The sequence below is a fragment of the Aedes albopictus genome, chromosome 2 (genome assembly GCF_035046485.1).
Source record: "Aedes albopictus strain Foshan chromosome 2, AalbF5, whole genome shotgun sequence".
NCBI lineage: Eukaryota > Metazoa > Arthropoda > Insecta > Diptera > Culicidae > Aedes > Aedes albopictus.
Genome location: NC_085137.1, coordinates 51,312,430 through 51,329,873, shown reverse-complemented (window position 1 = coordinate 51,329,873; position 17,444 = coordinate 51,312,430). Strand labels below are relative to the sequence as shown.

At 39.7% G+C, this 17,444-nt stretch overlaps 1 protein-coding gene and 1 long non-coding RNA gene across 2 annotated transcripts in view; one reads left to right on the top strand and one right to left on the bottom strand.

Annotated features, from left to right (window-relative positions):
• LOC134287595 (uncharacterized) overlaps positions 1-17,444 on the top strand; it is a 219,357-nt gene that overhangs the window by 6,743 nt on the left and 195,170 nt on the right. The window lies entirely within an intron of this gene.
• Positions 11,835-17,444, bottom strand: part of LOC109421541 (coiled-coil domain-containing protein 85C-A) — a 123,975-nt gene continuing 118,365 nt past the window's right edge. Inside the window, exon 4 of the mRNA XM_062849681.1 lies at positions 11,835-12,322. Within this exon, the coding sequence (XP_062705665.1) occupies positions 11,912-12,322 (411 nt within the window). The 3' untranslated portion in view covers positions 11,835-11,911. The remainder of the gene's footprint in view (positions 12,323-17,444) is intronic.

Sequence of the window (17,444 nt, the reverse complement as noted above, 5' to 3'; positions counted from 1 at the left end):
CATTCGCAGACCATATCTAAACCGGTAGTGTTCCGGAACCGGTTCTGGGTGTCGCGCCGGAAGTGGCCAAATATAAAAGTGAACTAAACCCATGCATGCGAAATATCAAATCGTAGATTTTTCTATAAGCTGATGAACGGTAAACAGGAAAAAGTCTCAGACCATATCTGATTCGGTAGTATTCCGGAACTGGTTCCGGGTGTCCCGCCGGAAGTGGCCAAATATAAAAGTTAACCAAACCCATGCATGCGACACATCAAATCGCCGCATTTTATATAACCTGATGAATGGTAAACAGGAAAATAGTCGCAGACCAAATCTGATTCGGTAGTATTCCGAAACCGGTTCCGGGTATCCCATCAGAAGTGACCAAATATAAAACTGAACCAAACCCATGCATGCAACACATCAAATCGCAGCTTTTTCTATAACTTGATGAACGGTTAACATGAAAATAGTCTCAGATCATATCTGAACCGGTAGCATACCGGAACCAGCTCCGGATGTCCCGCCGGAAGTGGCCAAATATAAAAGGGAACCAAATCCATACATGCGACACATCAAATCGTAACCTTTTCGATAACCTTACTGTACGGTTAGCAAGAGAATATGCTAAGCCCACATTAGAAACTACTGGTAGTGTTCCGGAATCGGTTCCAGTTGTCTCGCCGAAAGTGGCTGGATGTAAAAAAAACAGTTCTCTAGTTACTAAACCAATTTTCGCAACACATCAAATGGCTTTTAGGCATCCTGATGAACTCATGCATGGAACACATCAAATCGCGACATTTCGATAAGCTAATGAGCGGTAAGCAAGAAAACAGGCTCAGACTACATAAGAGGCTACCGGTGGTGTAGCAGAAGCAGCGTTGGGTGCTTCAGTAAAATTACAAAAGTGAACTAAATCAATGCAAGCGATAGATATGTGTAAGAGAACCAAAAACCTAAAAAACTCAAGCGATTTCATCAAATCACACAATTTCAGATTCCTGAGATGTAAATATACAGTAGGATGGATCAACGTTGTATGGAAAAATTAAAACTTAAGTGAATCAGCCCCGAACATTGTTTTCAAATCACTATTTGCGTCTGATTACTGCGCAAAATTTATATGCTACTGAAGGACGAGCTCTGTTATGTGGTTAATATTAGAATGGGATATAGCATTGACAATTCAAATTACTACATTACAATTTTTACATGAATCTTGTAACCAATGATAATAAAATATAGCCAAAATGTGCAGAAAAAACTTTGTCAAAGTGATCTGTGAAAAAGTTTAAACCTGGCTTGTAATTGTAATCTTGGTATGGATCAGCCTCCAGTGAATGTTGTCAAGCAATCAACTGAAAGGACTGATACTTTCAGCTCTGCCTATGCATTGAACATAACATCGGAATGAGCCATTTTACGAAGTGACAACAATGTTGATGATGATATTGGTTTTCACGGGTTATTGGACGCTACCTCGTGTCAAAATTCATTCATAAAATCGGCCCGTAAAATGGACTAAAAGTGCCCCAATTCGATGATGACCTTGATAAAATTCTTGATTTTCTAAATAAAGTATATAAAGTAATAAAGTCCCAGATCTCTGTTATGAGAATTTCCTCCTTCTCGTCCGTTACCAAAGCACAGAGATTTGGGGCTGATCACTGACTCTAATGGGTAGTATGCAAATCGCAAGAAATTTCTTGGTCTATCTCGATGCGTGGAAAATTCAGGCAAGGAATCGCTCAAGAAATGAGAAAGCGTCGCTTTATTCCGGATCCTAGTACGGAGCTGAAATGAAACGTCAAATCAAATAGGGCTTGCTGTGTTAAATTCCTTGACCATTCCGGTCACGGAAAAATAATGCACTGAACGAAAATTACTTGAATGATTCCGTTTGAAGTGCATACCTCGCATAAGACAAGATTGATTGCGTCGACGGAAAGATCGTGAGTACATATTCGGCGAGAAAGGCACTATCACCACTAGGTGGATTAATCTGGGTTTTTTTTTCGAATCTACGGGGCTTAATGTGATGATGGAGTAGAAAATTCAAGTGCTAATGAGATCGGTGAGCAGGTTCAGTACTGGTGTTCTATGTGCGCGGGTCTAAGTGTTTTTCGATCCCACCGCAGGCCTATTGATTGACGCCAACGAACGTGTCGTGGACGATGTGGTGACCATCGCGGCCATGGTCGCGAGGCAGTTGCACCCTGGTTCCGGCGGTTCTGGCTGGGTCGTGCCATCCGGATGGCTGATGACGTCGCCGATAGACACACTTTTACACGTTTGCACACTTACAACATTTAGATAAGTATAAAACCATTAGATTTAAGCCGAACATTGGGGGGGAGATAAAATGGGTTACGTATGTTAAAATTTCAGCATTTCTTTTTTATCTCTGGTGATATCGCGGACTAGAGTCGTTTTTGTGAGTTTTGATGCGGACCTGTTCAGGCTGTCTGTATGCATGGCAGCACTTCTGCATGTGTTCTATCTAAATTCCTTAAAAAGTTTTGTCTCATGCCAGTGGGATTTTCCCCATGTGACACGGTCTTTAAAAAAACCCAAATTGATCCACCTAGTGGTGATAGTGCCTTTCTCGTTGTATATGTTCTCACGAGCTTTCCGTCGATGTAAGTCAAAGTGTTCCTGAATCCTGATATTTTTTTAGGAAAATCAATCATTTTATCGAAGCCATCATTGAATTGATTTAAGACTTATTGATGGCACATAGTCCGACGTTGTGGTCAGCGTATAAGCAGAGCTTAATAATATCAGATTTCTCAGTTGACTGCTTGATTACCTTCACTATCATTGGGAGCTGATCAATATCAAGACGATACTAACAAGCTAAGATATAACTTTTAACACATCACAGATCACTTTGCGGTCTTCGATAAAGTTTTTTCTGCACATTCTAGGTTATATTTTATTGACCGTTGAAAACATGAACGTAGTGAGTAAAGTGCAGGGCGCAAAATTTTCGAGCAGACGAGTTGAAGTTCACCGTGCGGCAATTTTCATTCACTTGCTTGCATATTCATATTCAGCTGCTCGATACTCGTTTATCAACTGAATGAAAGTCAGTGAAGATTTGTAAACATTTTGCAAAGTGTTAAATTGGTGATAAAATATTAACGTTTCGATTACATTTAACGATGCTTTAAACGGATCTTTTCCCATTTGATTGTTGTGGAGTGTTTTAGGAAGGAATCGAAGGAATAAACGTAGGTAATTGTGATGATGTTTCTCGATCGGCTTCATATTCAGTGACTACGAATTGACTGACTGTGTGAAGAGGGAGAACGAAAATGAATTTTTGTTTGTTTTGAATATTCAGTGTAGAATCATTCAAATTCGTGCTGTTTTCAGTCAATGACTATGGACATTTTGCACCCTGGTAAAGTGAGACGTCTGTTTGTATGTGGGTTTAATATGTCAAGATTTTGTTCTCTTACACATACATATTTTATTCCTGTTCGGGTTTGTCACTGCGACCAGTTTTTAGATCTATTGTGACAACATACATACATATTTACCGCTTGCATTGATTTTATTTACTTTTGTAGTTCCAGCGAAGCATCAAACGCTGGTTGTGCAACCCTACCGGTAGTCTCTAATGTGGTATGAGCCTATTATCTAGTTAACCGTTCCTCAGGTTATTACAAAAGCCGTGATGTGGTGTGTCGCATGGTACATTTGGTTACTTTCCGGAACAGGTTCCGGAGCACCACCGGGTCTCCCAAATATAGTCTGAGGCAATATCATTGCTAACGTACATTAGGTTACCTAAAAAAACACGATTTGATTTATCTTATGCATGGGTACAGATCACTTTTACATTTGATCACTTCCAGTGGGACATCCAGAACAAGTTTCGGGACACTACCGGTTGTCTAAAATATGGTCTGAGGCTATGTTCTTACGAATCGATCATCGTGTTATCAAAAAAGGGTCTCCAGTTGGCCTAGTGGTTAATCGCCAATGCGGAAACGGCGGGTTTGATTCCCGTTCCGGTCTGGAACATTTTCTCGACTTGCTGGGCATAGTGTATCATTGTACTTGCCTCACAATATACAAATTCATGCAATGTCAGGCAAAGAAAACCCTTCAATTAATAACTGTGGAAGTGCTCTGAAGAACACTAAGTAGAAGAGAGGCAGGCCAAGTTCGAATGCGAACGTCGAGCCATAAAGAAAAAGTTATCAAAAAAGCTGCTATTTGATGTACTGTCAAACCCCGCGTATTACCTAATCACTCTTTAATACGACACTTTTTAATTTGTACCCCGCTCATTCGAAATTTGTTGAATTAAAAAATGATCAATCAATACACTGTAAATACGAATGATACGATATTGTGATGTTGCTCACATCCGCAGCGGCTCCTCGTGCAGCTGCTACTACCGATAGTTCTAATTTGGTGCTTTCCGACACCTGATCCGTTTGGTGATCAACCGCAGTGAGCCTCGGAAGCCAACAATCGTAAAATGAACAAGCCATCAATTCGTACCACCACAATATCTGTGAGATTTGTGTTCAAAAACAAATCATACAATCTATACAAAACTAAAATAGAGGTAGTTTACCCAGGTAATTTGACAGCAATCGTTGTCGAATTAGCGTGGTTTTATGGAACGACACGCATGGATTTGGTCCAATTTCACATTTACCACTTTCGGTTCACATTTTACCACTTATCGATTGATGTGGTTTTAGACTAGTTTCATGCAAATTATTAATCAGTTCTCCTAAAAAGTCGCAAATTGATGTAATGCATGTATGGGTTTGGTTCATTCGTGTATTTCGCCAGTTCCGGCGAGGCACTCGAATCTGGTTCCGGAACATTACTGACCTGAGACTATTTTCTTGCTGACCGTTCTTCGCGTTATCGAAGAAGCCGTTATTTAGTGTACTGCGTGTATGCGTTTGGTTTTTTTTTTCTACATTTGACCACTTCCGTCGGGGCACCTGGAACCGGCTTCGGCACACTATTGGTTTTCCAAGGTATGGTCTATGATTTTTTTTGTTAACCGTTCATCAGCTTACCCAAAAAGTCATTAAATGTGTCGAATTTATGGGTTTGGTTCTCCTTTACATTTGACCACTTCCGATGGGGCAACCGTAATCGGTTGCGGAACACTACCGGTTGTCTCCAATATGGCCGGAAACTTTTTTTTTGTCAAATCAAGATGCCTTAAAATCCGCGATTTGATGTGTCGCTTGCATGGGTTTGGTTCCTTTTTACATTTAGCCATTTCCGGCGAGACACCCGGAACCGGTTCTGGATCACAACCGATTCAGATATGTTCTGAAAATATTTTCCTGCTTACTGTTCATCAGGATCAAAAAAGCCACGATTTGATATGTCCCTTGCATGGGTTTAATTAACTTTTATACTTTGCCACCTCCGGCGGAACATCTGGAACCGGTTCCGATATGGTCTGAGAATGCTTTCCTGCTTACTGTTCATCAGGTTATCGAAAAAGCTGTGGTTTGGTATGTCACATGCATGATTTTATTTCAATTTTATATTTGACCACTTCCAACGGGACACCCGGACCCGGTTCCGGGAGACAACCGGTTCAGATATGGTCGGAGAATGTTATCCTTCTTACTGTTCATTAGGATATCAAAAATGCCAATATTTGATATGTCGCATGCATGGGTTTGGTTAACTTTAATACTTGGCCACTTCCGGCGGGACATTTGCAACCGGTTCCGGAACACTACCGGTTCCGATATGGTCTGAGAATGTTTTCCTGCTTACTGTTCACCACGTTATCGAAAAAGCCGCGGTTTGATATGTCGCATGCATGGGTTCAGTTCACTTTTATGTTTGGTCACTTCCGGCGGGACACCCGGAACCGGTTCCGGGACACTACCGGTTCAGATATGGTCTGAGACTATTTTTCTGCTTACCATTCATCAAGTTATCGAAAATGCCGTAGTTTGATATGCCGCATGGATGGGTTTGTAGCGTTTTCATATCTGGCCCCTTCCTGGGGTACCGGTCCGGAACACCTAAATGGCCATAACTCCGGAACGGCTGGACCGATCTGAACCATTTTCAATAGGAAACAATGGGACCAGATTCCGCGTCGAATGAATCGTCGGTCAATAAAATCGGTTGAGGTTTACTGTCAAAAAGTGATGTGAGTTTTTTTGTACACACACATACACACACACACACATACACACACACACACATACACACACACAGACATCACCTCAATTCGTCGAGCTGAGTCGATTGGTATATAAGACTTGACCCCTCCGGAGGCTCTATCAAATTTTCGTTTTTGGAGTGAACATATAGCCTTTCGGTACACCTTGGTGTACGAGAAAGGCAAAAATGATAGTTGGACAACTGCCCACCCGTGGCGCTCGCATCGTTTTTGTTCGAGTTTCACGTTTCCTCACTACCGCCACCTAGTTGATGGTTGGCCAAACTTTGTCCTTATAATATTGGGCGAACATGTTTCCGTGACTATAGTTTGAATCGAAACATGTTCGAAGTGTTACATCTGTTTGTCTGTGGCTGCGATTTAGTGAGTTGTTAGTTCAGATTGTGGTTTATGTAGGAGGGAAGTGTTTGGAGCGTATCGTACATTCGTCGTGAAATGGATACGCTTGTTTGCATCCAAACTGTGGAATTTTAGATGAAAAAAAAGCAGAACAACAAAGAAACAAGCTTGAAATTCCTTTAAAATTATCAAAATATGTTAAAAATTGAAATGTATGCTTCATCTCACAGAATCGTACTAATTTTTAAAGTAACAGTTAAGCCGATGCAAACATTTAATTTGTTTTACGTCCCCACCCCCTTAAAAAATCCCAAAATATTGAAGGAGCGAAAAAACAGGCGTCCCATCACTCAATTTTCAATAGAAAAAATGTTTACAAGCAACTATTTTTTTCAATAGTTGGTATAATTTTAGAATTTTGAAGAGTTTTTTTTTTGGTTGTTCCTTTAAGCGTTTGCCCCCCTCTCGTACCCGATGAGAGATCTCGGACATAAAAGAAAAATAATATTTGCATCGGCCTTATTGTTGAGAAAATGTATTATTTAGCTTTTTCATCATGCCCGAAACAATGAATAATATCTAAATCCAAGATAGTATGTCCGATTAGTGTTGATACTCAAGTTTAATTGAATAACTCGGAATTTCTTCTTCTTGGCGTAACATGAGCACTAACAGCACTTACTTTATCAACTGAGAGCTTCCCAGCCAATGACCATTCTGCATGTGTACATCGTGTGGCAGACACGAAGCTATTCTATGCCCAAGAAATTTTAAAGAAAGTTCCTGGACTTACCGGGAATAGAACCCGTCACTCTCAGTAGTGACTAAAGGGCCCCTAACAAACGAATTAACGTTGAAAATATGAATGCATGGAAACGCTTGTAAAGCGCTTTGTAAAGATCTTTCCAGGTCAATACTCTCAGATTCAACAGAAATAACTTCGACGATATTTAAGCATCAGATTGTAAGTGTTCAACATACCCGATCAAAAATTGCCTCCGAGGAAAATTTCTTTCTCTAATTAAAACATCACATGTAAGAATAACAACCATTTTAATAATAATAAAAATTATGTATAAAAAACAACCTCTAACAAGAAATCCTAGAATACACAGATACATAGCGCTGAAATATTGTCCAATATTGTTTTCTTCCGTTATTTAGTTTGTAAATTGTGTAAACCTACCTATAAACGCGGCATGCATACATTATTACAATACTTCTTAATCAAATCTCGTTTTGGGTTCAACCGTACATGCAAGGTATTTATTGATTCTTCATTTCGACGTATTCCACCGGGCATTTGCAAATCATCATTTTTCCACACTTTTACTGAAAGTTCCAAGTAACCTCCGAACCGAATATTAGCATTAAGTTAGCCCTTAGTATAGTTTAGTGCTGACTTCAAACTGACCTGTATCAACAGTAAATTACACAAGAGGTCCACTTGATGCTATTAGCTGGCTTGATAATAGCTTGGATTGTATTTCATTCTCATCTTATCATTTTTTTTTTGTGATTGACATAAATATAACGATAAACGACGATAAATACTTTGTTAATTTTAAGTGATTAGGTTACATTTTCCTGTAAGTAAACTGCGCTCAGAGAGATTTTAAAAATCTCTCGCATCATCGCTCCACTACATTTTGATCCGGTCCCCATTTTGGGACGGATTGAAGGTTTCTTTTATCGTCTGATGATTTGTTAGCATTCCTGTACACAAACTATTTTTTCCGGCGGCATTTCCGACTCTGCCATCTCTTGTTGGCTCACTAGTGAGTAAGCACGAGCGCGCGCGGCGCGCAGGCAGAGTGTTTTTCTATTTTCTGTGAAGAATCATTATAATTAATTTGTACATCATTGTAGTTGCGGTGTTGAGGTTTGTGGGGAAAGGAGTTAAGAATGAAGTTGGAGGGCAAGAATACAAGCTACACAAGGAAGCCTCCATGTGCTCTGGGTGTGTTTCTGGCCTAGCTTTTGTGCCGTGTCATGCTAATTCAGCTGGATTGTGATACTCCGGAAACTGCGGTTCACTAGAAATCAGGAGTTACGCTTTTAGCAGCAGCTTGTGATGCTTTTTATGGATCAATTGAGAAGATTGTTCTGTAACGTTCGTAGTAAATATTAGAATTGCTTTCACTTATACACGCATACCAGGAACCGGCATATTATCGAACTTGAATGAACCTTAAATCTTCTTCAACAGGGTTTCAGTTTATGGTCTAAACTTTCAGAAAAGCCTTGGCTCAAAATATTCTATCGGTGAAAAATGAAATAAATCATATTTGAAGATTTTCTATCGAATTGCAGTACATTGGAGCATTTTTTGTTGATGATTAATTTAGCTTCGACAAAATCTTTAGTGTCTGATAGCCAAATAATTGTGAGAAATATCTTAGAATAGTATACTTAATCACTTACTTGCTACTTTTGAACTCGAATTCATCCCGGTCATCCTTGTGGAGAAATCATATCCACTGCACCGGTTATGGGACAGACACCTTTTATCACCTAGAGCTTCGAATTCCGTTAAACCCTACCCAACTACAAATAATTCAATAACGATTTCTCGACCAAGTAGGATCTCTATAGCTTCCTCCCTTGTATAATGTTCGCAATTCGATTTCCGGCAGCCGTGTGATGTGACCAGCCCATGAAAGTATGCCGTGTGCTAAGCTCATTAATTGTTTTAGTGAATTGCAGTTGAACAACATTGCACGACTCAAGATGTGGTAGTCCTTGAATGATTATTTGATCTCTGTGGTAGAGCACTAGTTCAGATCATGCAAAGAATATAACAATAATGAGAAAAATTTAAATAAAAAGAATAGTTTTTATACAATCATAATAATTTTCAATAAAAAGGAACCTATCACTTTGGAAACCCCATACCAAACATACTTGAAGAATGACAATTTTGCAATTCAAAAAATATTCAATAAAATAATTATATTGCAGTTTTGGCATGTGTTTTCAACGCATTATATTCAAACTCATCGTAATTTAGCACATAAATATTCGTGGATATGTTTAAGCTTTCTTGATGTCTACACCATTTTTGAATAAAGTTGATAAAATAATACTTGCTGTTAAACTGTAAATATGTATGTTAGCTCAGTATGGTTGTATTCTGCAGGCCAGAATATGAGAAATATATGCTTTTATAGCTTGAACGGCCCTACCACAATAGATAAAACAACTGGTTTCTATGAAAAAAATAACCTAACAAAAAAAGGGTTAATCGATCTTTTTTCTGATCGAAACTTCCCACAAATATTTGTAGTCCATTAGTATGCATACATGAGTCAACAAGCAATATTCTATCCTTAAAAAGTGGTTTAGAGTGCCCGCCTGCCATACACGCACCAATGTGTGAACCCTCTGCCAAGCCAACCATACCCCATCAACACTCCAACATTCGCATGAATTTGAGAAGATGCAGAGGTATACATGTCTGACACATAATTGCAATCATCACTTCCTTTCCCTTCCCCACATTGACCGGCAACCTCACGTCGCTGGCGCCATTCTCGCCCAAAAATGGAAGATCACCAACGCTCACACACTGAAGATAACTGCTTGTCCCCGGCAGATCTCATTGGTTCCTTGTGCAGTAGCATCCACGGTTGGCCAATCCAGCTCAAGCTCTTAAAAAGTGGTTTAGATGAAAATATATAATTACTACAGCAACTGCGCAGAAATATCGCTTAATTTCCCTAAAAGAATAAGATCCCTTCGAACCTTTACAATCAACTCTGTGGTACTTTGTTTGGTATTACAGTCAAACCTCCATTAGTCGATATTGAAGGGACCATCGACAAATGGAAATATTGAGTAGTGGAACAGAAATCTTTTGGAAAGCTATTTCAAGGAACCATAGTAACCTAGAATAGTTATTTATGCAACAAGTTGCAAAATGATGATTTTTTCAGCACAAGTCGTACATTTATCCAACGAGGCTTGCCGAGTTGGATAAATACGACGAGTGCTGAAAAAATCGAGTTTTGCAACGAGTTGCATACAACATTTTTTGCAATTATAAAAAATACCCATGAGTACGATCATTTCTGACTGCCACACATGCTTCAAGCGAGAAACCACGTGCAAGCATCCATGCGCACAAACCCTTTTTTTTCAATCAGGTAGGCTGTGTTAATAAATATCACAAGTACTCGGAGTTGCGTCAAAAACGAGCGTTGTGTGTTGCTGCTGGTTCTCACACTACGTCTGTTTGGCTGACCAAATCAGAATTGGAATCACTTCTAATCAGATTCGGTCTTCTAAAAAGACATAGAATCAGCCATCGAATCGACATAAAAGTACGGAAGGCCATTAGTGTCTCGGAAAAACTTGTGAAAAGTGTACACTTGCAAAAGTGCCGAAAAGTAGTACTTTTCGGCACCTTTAAAGGTGCTGAAAAGTACTACTTTTCGGCACTTTTATGTTAGTGAAGAAAAGTAGGCCATTTCGGCACAATTTCGGTGATTGAAAAGTTTAATCTTATGTCACATAATTGCAAAAAATATTTTTCAGTATGAAAAAAAAAGTACCTCCATGAGTCGATATTGAGTCAAGGAACATCGACTCATGGAAGTTCTGATCTTGTCTAGTCTAGCCTATATATGCCATAGCAGTTCTTTTGTTCCAATCCAAAATATAGATCAGGATATAATTAGACAAAAAGATGTAAATTAACTTTCTGGAAATTTCGGCTTTGAGTCTAACAAATTGCGTTGATTAATCTCTTATCATCGCCGACGTTACTGTTTACTGTAGCCGCATTTCTCTGTTGTCTACCAACAAATGGACAAAATATTCTACTCCCAGTGGCCCAATGGAGAGCATAACGATGTTATGTAATGAATATTATTTATCTGAGACTCAATATGAAAATCGTGCAGGTCGATTTTTATGTTACTAAAATAAATAGAAATTATTGAGGTAAAAATACGGTCGACTACCTTGGGCTGGTCATAAAACACAGATACCAGTTGTTCGCACATAGACTGAAGAGAAAAACCGTAACAATATAGTTAATGAGTATATTATTATAAGATAATTGACAGAAATTTCATGGTTAAAAATCACAACAGACTTAGTCTAAGCTAAATTAATCATCACAATAATGCTCTGAATTACTGCAAAGTAGTGGAAAATCTCAAAACATGATTTTGTTCATTTTTCGTCGATAGAATATTTTGAACCAAGGCTTTTCTGAACGGTTAGACCATAAACTGAAACCCTGTGAAAGAAGATTTAAGGTTCATTCAAGTTTGATAATATGTCGGTTCCTGGTATGTGTGTTATATCCTGAAATCACCAAGCACAGCTTTGAACGTCCCACTGAAAATTTCAAGCGCACCACATTCGACCCAAGGGAACCACCTGTCAAACGTGCTGATCGATTCCTGTATTGGGAGCGTCCTCCAGCTTTCGCCACACAACGTTGCACATCTCGCGTACCAGTGCTTTTTCACCGTCGTCCAGTTGAAGATCGGACGTGATGTTCGGTCCAATTCGTTCCCTTTCGAGTTGCTCTCGGACTTCCAGGACCTGAAGGGCTCGTACCACTGCTTCCGGTCGGCCCGATATGGGATCGGCAATGGACGATGGAGGTGGCGGCTGATTGTTGGTGGAGTTGTTGTTCGATACTGGAGGTCCTGTTCCGTTGGTGGGTCCGATTGGTTGGACGTTTTTGAGGATGGCGCATCGTTCCTCTTCTAGCTGTCGTATTCGAGATTCAAGCGATCGGACGTATTGCAGGGTTTGGTCGCTTAGAGCGGAGCGGAGGTTGAGTTCCTGAAAAAGATATAAGATGATATTTTAATATTGTCGAATAAGGCCATTGCGTCTAGCGTCAAAGCTTGTCTGGGAATGCATACTTTCATTACGAAGGTTGTGCCAAGGGAACTCAGTATATGGTAAGTGGGGGCAGGATGGGTCACCTAAGAAATGGATCCCTATAACATTCTGAATATAAATCGCATTTCTCTGTTTTCTACCAAGACTTCCAGATACACTAGTCAGCTATGATATAAGGGTATAGAAGGGTCATAAATTTTGAAACCTGCTTCTTGAAAAACAATTGTCAAAACATGACCCATCTTGCCCCACCTCATTTCTACGGGGGCAAGGTGGGTCAGCTATTAGAAATTCGATTTTTCTCCAACAAAAAATACTACATCTTCTATTTTTCTCTATACATCTAAGCTTCACATACGTACAGATTACATGAAAGAAGTGTTGAAACATATCGGTAGATTATTCTCAGAACTAGAATATTTTTGTTCAGGTAGCGATAAAAAAAACTTTGAAAACCTATATTTTTGTAGAAAAATATTAAAAATATGTTCACAAATTTTCAGCGCTCTAGTCGCTTCGATAATGTAGGTCACATAATAGCCTTTATATGAAAAATAAAACATTTTCAAAAGTCATGCAAACATACCGAAAAATTAGGGTGACCCATCTTGCCCCGTCTACACATTACACGTAGTTATATGGAATGTATAGCATAAGGAGAATAACGAAAAAATATTTTATTTTTTTCTGCGTAAGGAACGTAAAAAATTTTCAAAACAATATATCAATTTTTTGTGTATCCACGTCGTTCATCTGGGAAAATTATAGAAAGATTCAAAAAATAAATAGTACGGTTGAAAACGGTACTGACCCATCTTGCCCCCTGACCCATCTTGCCCCCACATACCATAGATATACTGGGTTACAGCTCACTGTGGCATTGAAATGATAGACGAGCTTGCTGAAAGTGGTACTACCACTACCACAAATTGGGTTTTTAAATTTTGAAAAAAGTATTCATTTTTTGATTTTATACGAAAGACCATCGCTTTCTGAGCCACTATGATTTTTTTCGGATTTTTAGAACTTTATTTTGATACCTAAAATCAATTTCAAAGAGACTTTTCGAAATCACCTTTTGACAGCTAGGCAACTACAAAATGCAACGAGGGGTGATTCGACAAATCGCTCTCATACAAACTTCAAATTGACATTTAAATAGGTTCCCGGGCACCAAAATTGATGAAAATTTGGATTTCGGCTCAGATTGGCATGCAGATTCGGAATATGGGATTATCCCAACACCGCTAAAGAAGCCAATTGATAGCTCAGAATTATTCCATTATTTCTCACTTATTTATTTTAATAAACAAAAGAAAGAGCCAGATGAAAAGAAAAGTGCCCAGCATATTTAGAGACATTTCTGAAGTATTCTTTGAAGAAGTACCTGAAGAAATCCATGCGGGAATTTCTGAAAGAATAATACAAGGAATCCCGCAATGAGTCTTTTTTTTTATTTAAATCTTTATTTTTATTAGGTCCATGCGCACGAAGGCTTAACGGGACCGATTACTCCTAGTTCTCATATAAGAATGGGAAACAACGGAATCACAGCCACTCTGTGATCCCACATCAGCACAAATCTTCTTTTCCCTCCCTCGTTTCGATGACAGTCGTCGCTTGTTGGTGCCTTCGTTGGGCTCGTATGGAGAAGAACTGCCGTTCCCGTCGTCGTCACCAGCGGCGGCGGCGGTGTCATCATCTTCGTCGTCGTCGATCTCGATCGTATTGTCGTTGTGTAGTACTTCTGCTTGCGATGCGGCGACGGTAGGTGCAATAGAAGTTACGATGAAAGTGGCTGGGGTAGCTTTGGTTGGTTGTTGTTCAATATGAAGCGGTGGGAAGTCATCCTTACTGAACGTTTGCTCGTTTGTAGTTATCGCAATGTTTGCTGCTTCTGCTGCTGATGTCATCGTGTTGGTGTTGTCGTTTTCGGAAATCGTCATATCGGCGCATTTCTGTTTCGGGTGCACCGGTCGGCAACACCGCCTACAGGTTCGAGTTTGATTCGGGTGTTCCACGAAGCAAACCTCATTGGCAATCGTCAGAAATGAGGGAATGGGATGCTTAATCCTCATCTGTAGCACTCGCACTCCGTTCGGTAATCCCGAAAAATAATGCCTCCAACGTTCGCTTTGTATCGAAAGTACATCGCCGAACCGCTTCATGAAGTCTGCAACTGTTGTATGTGGTACGGATGGAGGCAGATCATGCACTCGGACACTCACAGCCTCGCTATCCACATACACGGGGATTTTGAACGGTTTGCCCTTACAAACAAAGACTCGTTTGATATTGTGGGCGCGTTCATAGCGTTGCGCTGTGTTACCGTCCACCATTTCAATAAACACGCATTTACGGGTGTTATGAAATTGGACGCTCTTGACATCCAGGAGATTTAACTTCATTTCGTGTTCCAGGAATTGCTGGACTTTCCCAACATCTGGACGCGACGGAAGCACACCAAAATCTACCACCAGTGTGTTTTGTCTAACACCACTCATTTTTACCGGTACGGAGCACGAAAGAGGTTCTGAATACGTCCGAACGCTGCGAGTAGCGACTGTCAACTGCAATGAGTCTTTGAAGTAATTCTCGAAAAATTCTTACAAAAGTTCCGAAGAAATCCTTGAAGGAATTCCTGAGAGAAGCTTTGATAGAAAATGGTGAAAAAATACCGCTTAAATCCCGATGAAGAAGATTATTTTAGAAAAATATTTAAATGAGGACATTTTTCGGCTGAAGCAGCTGCTATCTGGTGTGGCATCTCGATGCACTCTAACAAGCCAACAGTTATTTTCACGGACTCGACTAGTGTTTTGGCAGCATTGGAGAGTGGTAGATCAACACACCCCTGGGTTCAGCGTATAGAATCTATACGGCGCCCGACACTGTTACTTTGTGCTGGATGCCGGGACATTGCGGCATACGTGGGAACGAAGAAGCTGATCGACTGGCGGCAGCTGGAAGAACGGGTAGACTTTTCGTGTCCGAAGTACCAGCACTTGATGCGAAACGTACGATTGCAGCTGGCGTTTTCGATGCATGGAATCTTCAGTGGAGACAAGATCGTAGTGCATTCTTACGGAAAATTAAGGGTGATCCGGTCAAATGGAGTGATCAATCCAACTGGCGTGAACAACGTATCCTTTCCCGTTTGAGGGTGGGGCATATTCGATTAACACATGCGCAATACATCTCAAATGGCGAGCCACCACGATGTGTACCTTGTGGAGAACGACTGACTGTTGAGCACATCCTTGTAAATTGCATACAGTACCAGGAACAAAGAGATCTATCCAATTTTTCTACAACTATTAGAAATATCTTGTGTAACGATCACGACGAAGAAGACAAATTACTCAATTTTTTAAGAAATTGTGAATTGTACGAAAGCATATGAATGTATAACATAAAATAATTAGATATAGTGCGGAGGTGAACCAGCCATTTGGTTGAAAGCCTCTTGAATAAAGACAAATAAATAAATAATAATAATGAGGACATTCCTTAAGAAACCTTTGTTGGAATGTTAGAAGAAATACATAGAGTAAGGTCTGAAGCATTTTTTGGAAGAATTCCGTGGAGGAATTTCCAAGGAAATCCTCGAAGTTGTTCATGAACAATCTTGAAGAAATTGAAAAAGCGACTTATTCACAACATATGTTTCACTCTCGGATAGATCGCTTCAAAAGATTTCTAAAGATAATCCTGAAGAAATAGATGTAACTGTACCTGAAAAAATCCTAGGAGAAAGTTTTTTTGAAATCCATGGTGAATGTTCTGAAGGAAACCTTGGAGGACCTCCTGAAGGAATCTTGCAAATATATGTCATAATATAACCCTTTTAAAATGTTGAGCTAGGTACAGCCAGTGGTGTCAATGAGATAACTCCGAGTAACTTAATGAATAACCAGCTCTTGAGATAAAAAAATGTTTCAGATCCCTGCACGATTGCAATTTTTTGCAAAAGTTAATATTCTTCTAGGCTATTTCAATTCTTTACGCCCTTACGAAGTTTGGTAAAACTGCTTTTATGAATTTTATATTTTTTTTTTGCTCCTTCCTAGGTAAGTACGCCCTGGGAAAAACCTCTGGAAGAAACCCAAGCCGGTATTCTTGAGAAAATTTCAAGAGTAATTGCAGAAGGAACTTCTAATGAACACCAGTGGGCCTGGGCATACCTAGAGGATTTCTTAGAGAAATGCTTGAAGCCACTCTTGGAGTAATCCTGAGAGAAATACCTGGAACTTTTGAAGAAATCCACCAAAAAATTGTTGGACAAATTCTCTTGGGATTGCTCTAAAATTTCTCGCTGAGATTTTCACAGAGAATTCAACACGGGTTCCCTTGGGAGTTTGTTTTGGAGTACCAGCAAAAGTTTTTTGCTTGAATTTCTTCTGATATTTCTTTAATAATTTGATAATTTCTGGGATTTCTTTAGTTATTGCTCTTAAGAGTCCTCTAAGTGTTTCTGGAGGATAACCATCAGGAATTGTCTGAGGAATCCCAGCAAAACATCCTGTAAAACTCCACCAGATTTTTTTGAATAATTCCCAGCAGCAGTCTTGGAGCAATCCCAACAAAAAAATCCTGAAGAAAAGTCAAGTGGTTTTCCAGCAGGAATTGTTGAGTAGATTCTAAGAAAACTTTTTTCCACGACTTTCTTACGGAATTTTATTCACAAGAATTCCACCAGAAACTGATTCAATTTTTTCGTAAAATTCCTAAATGTTTCTTTTAACCCTCAAAAGCCCTAGACGAACCACTTTTTTCAATCGGCTACTACTCAAAGACCATACAATCAAACAATTTGAAACCAATTTTAAATTGAATGCGGTTAGTTGGTCTTCCAATATCTGGGTGTGGCATCCCCCCTGACCCCTCCCCCCTTTCTGGGTATCGAGAAATGCCTTGCCACGGGGGCATTTTTCGGCAATTTTATTGAATATCACACATAATATCATTCTGAAATTTGTAATGCAAAATGTATTTGGCCATAAAATGGTCGCTCTGTGCTATGGGCATGCCACCGCTACGGAACCAGTTCCGGACGTAC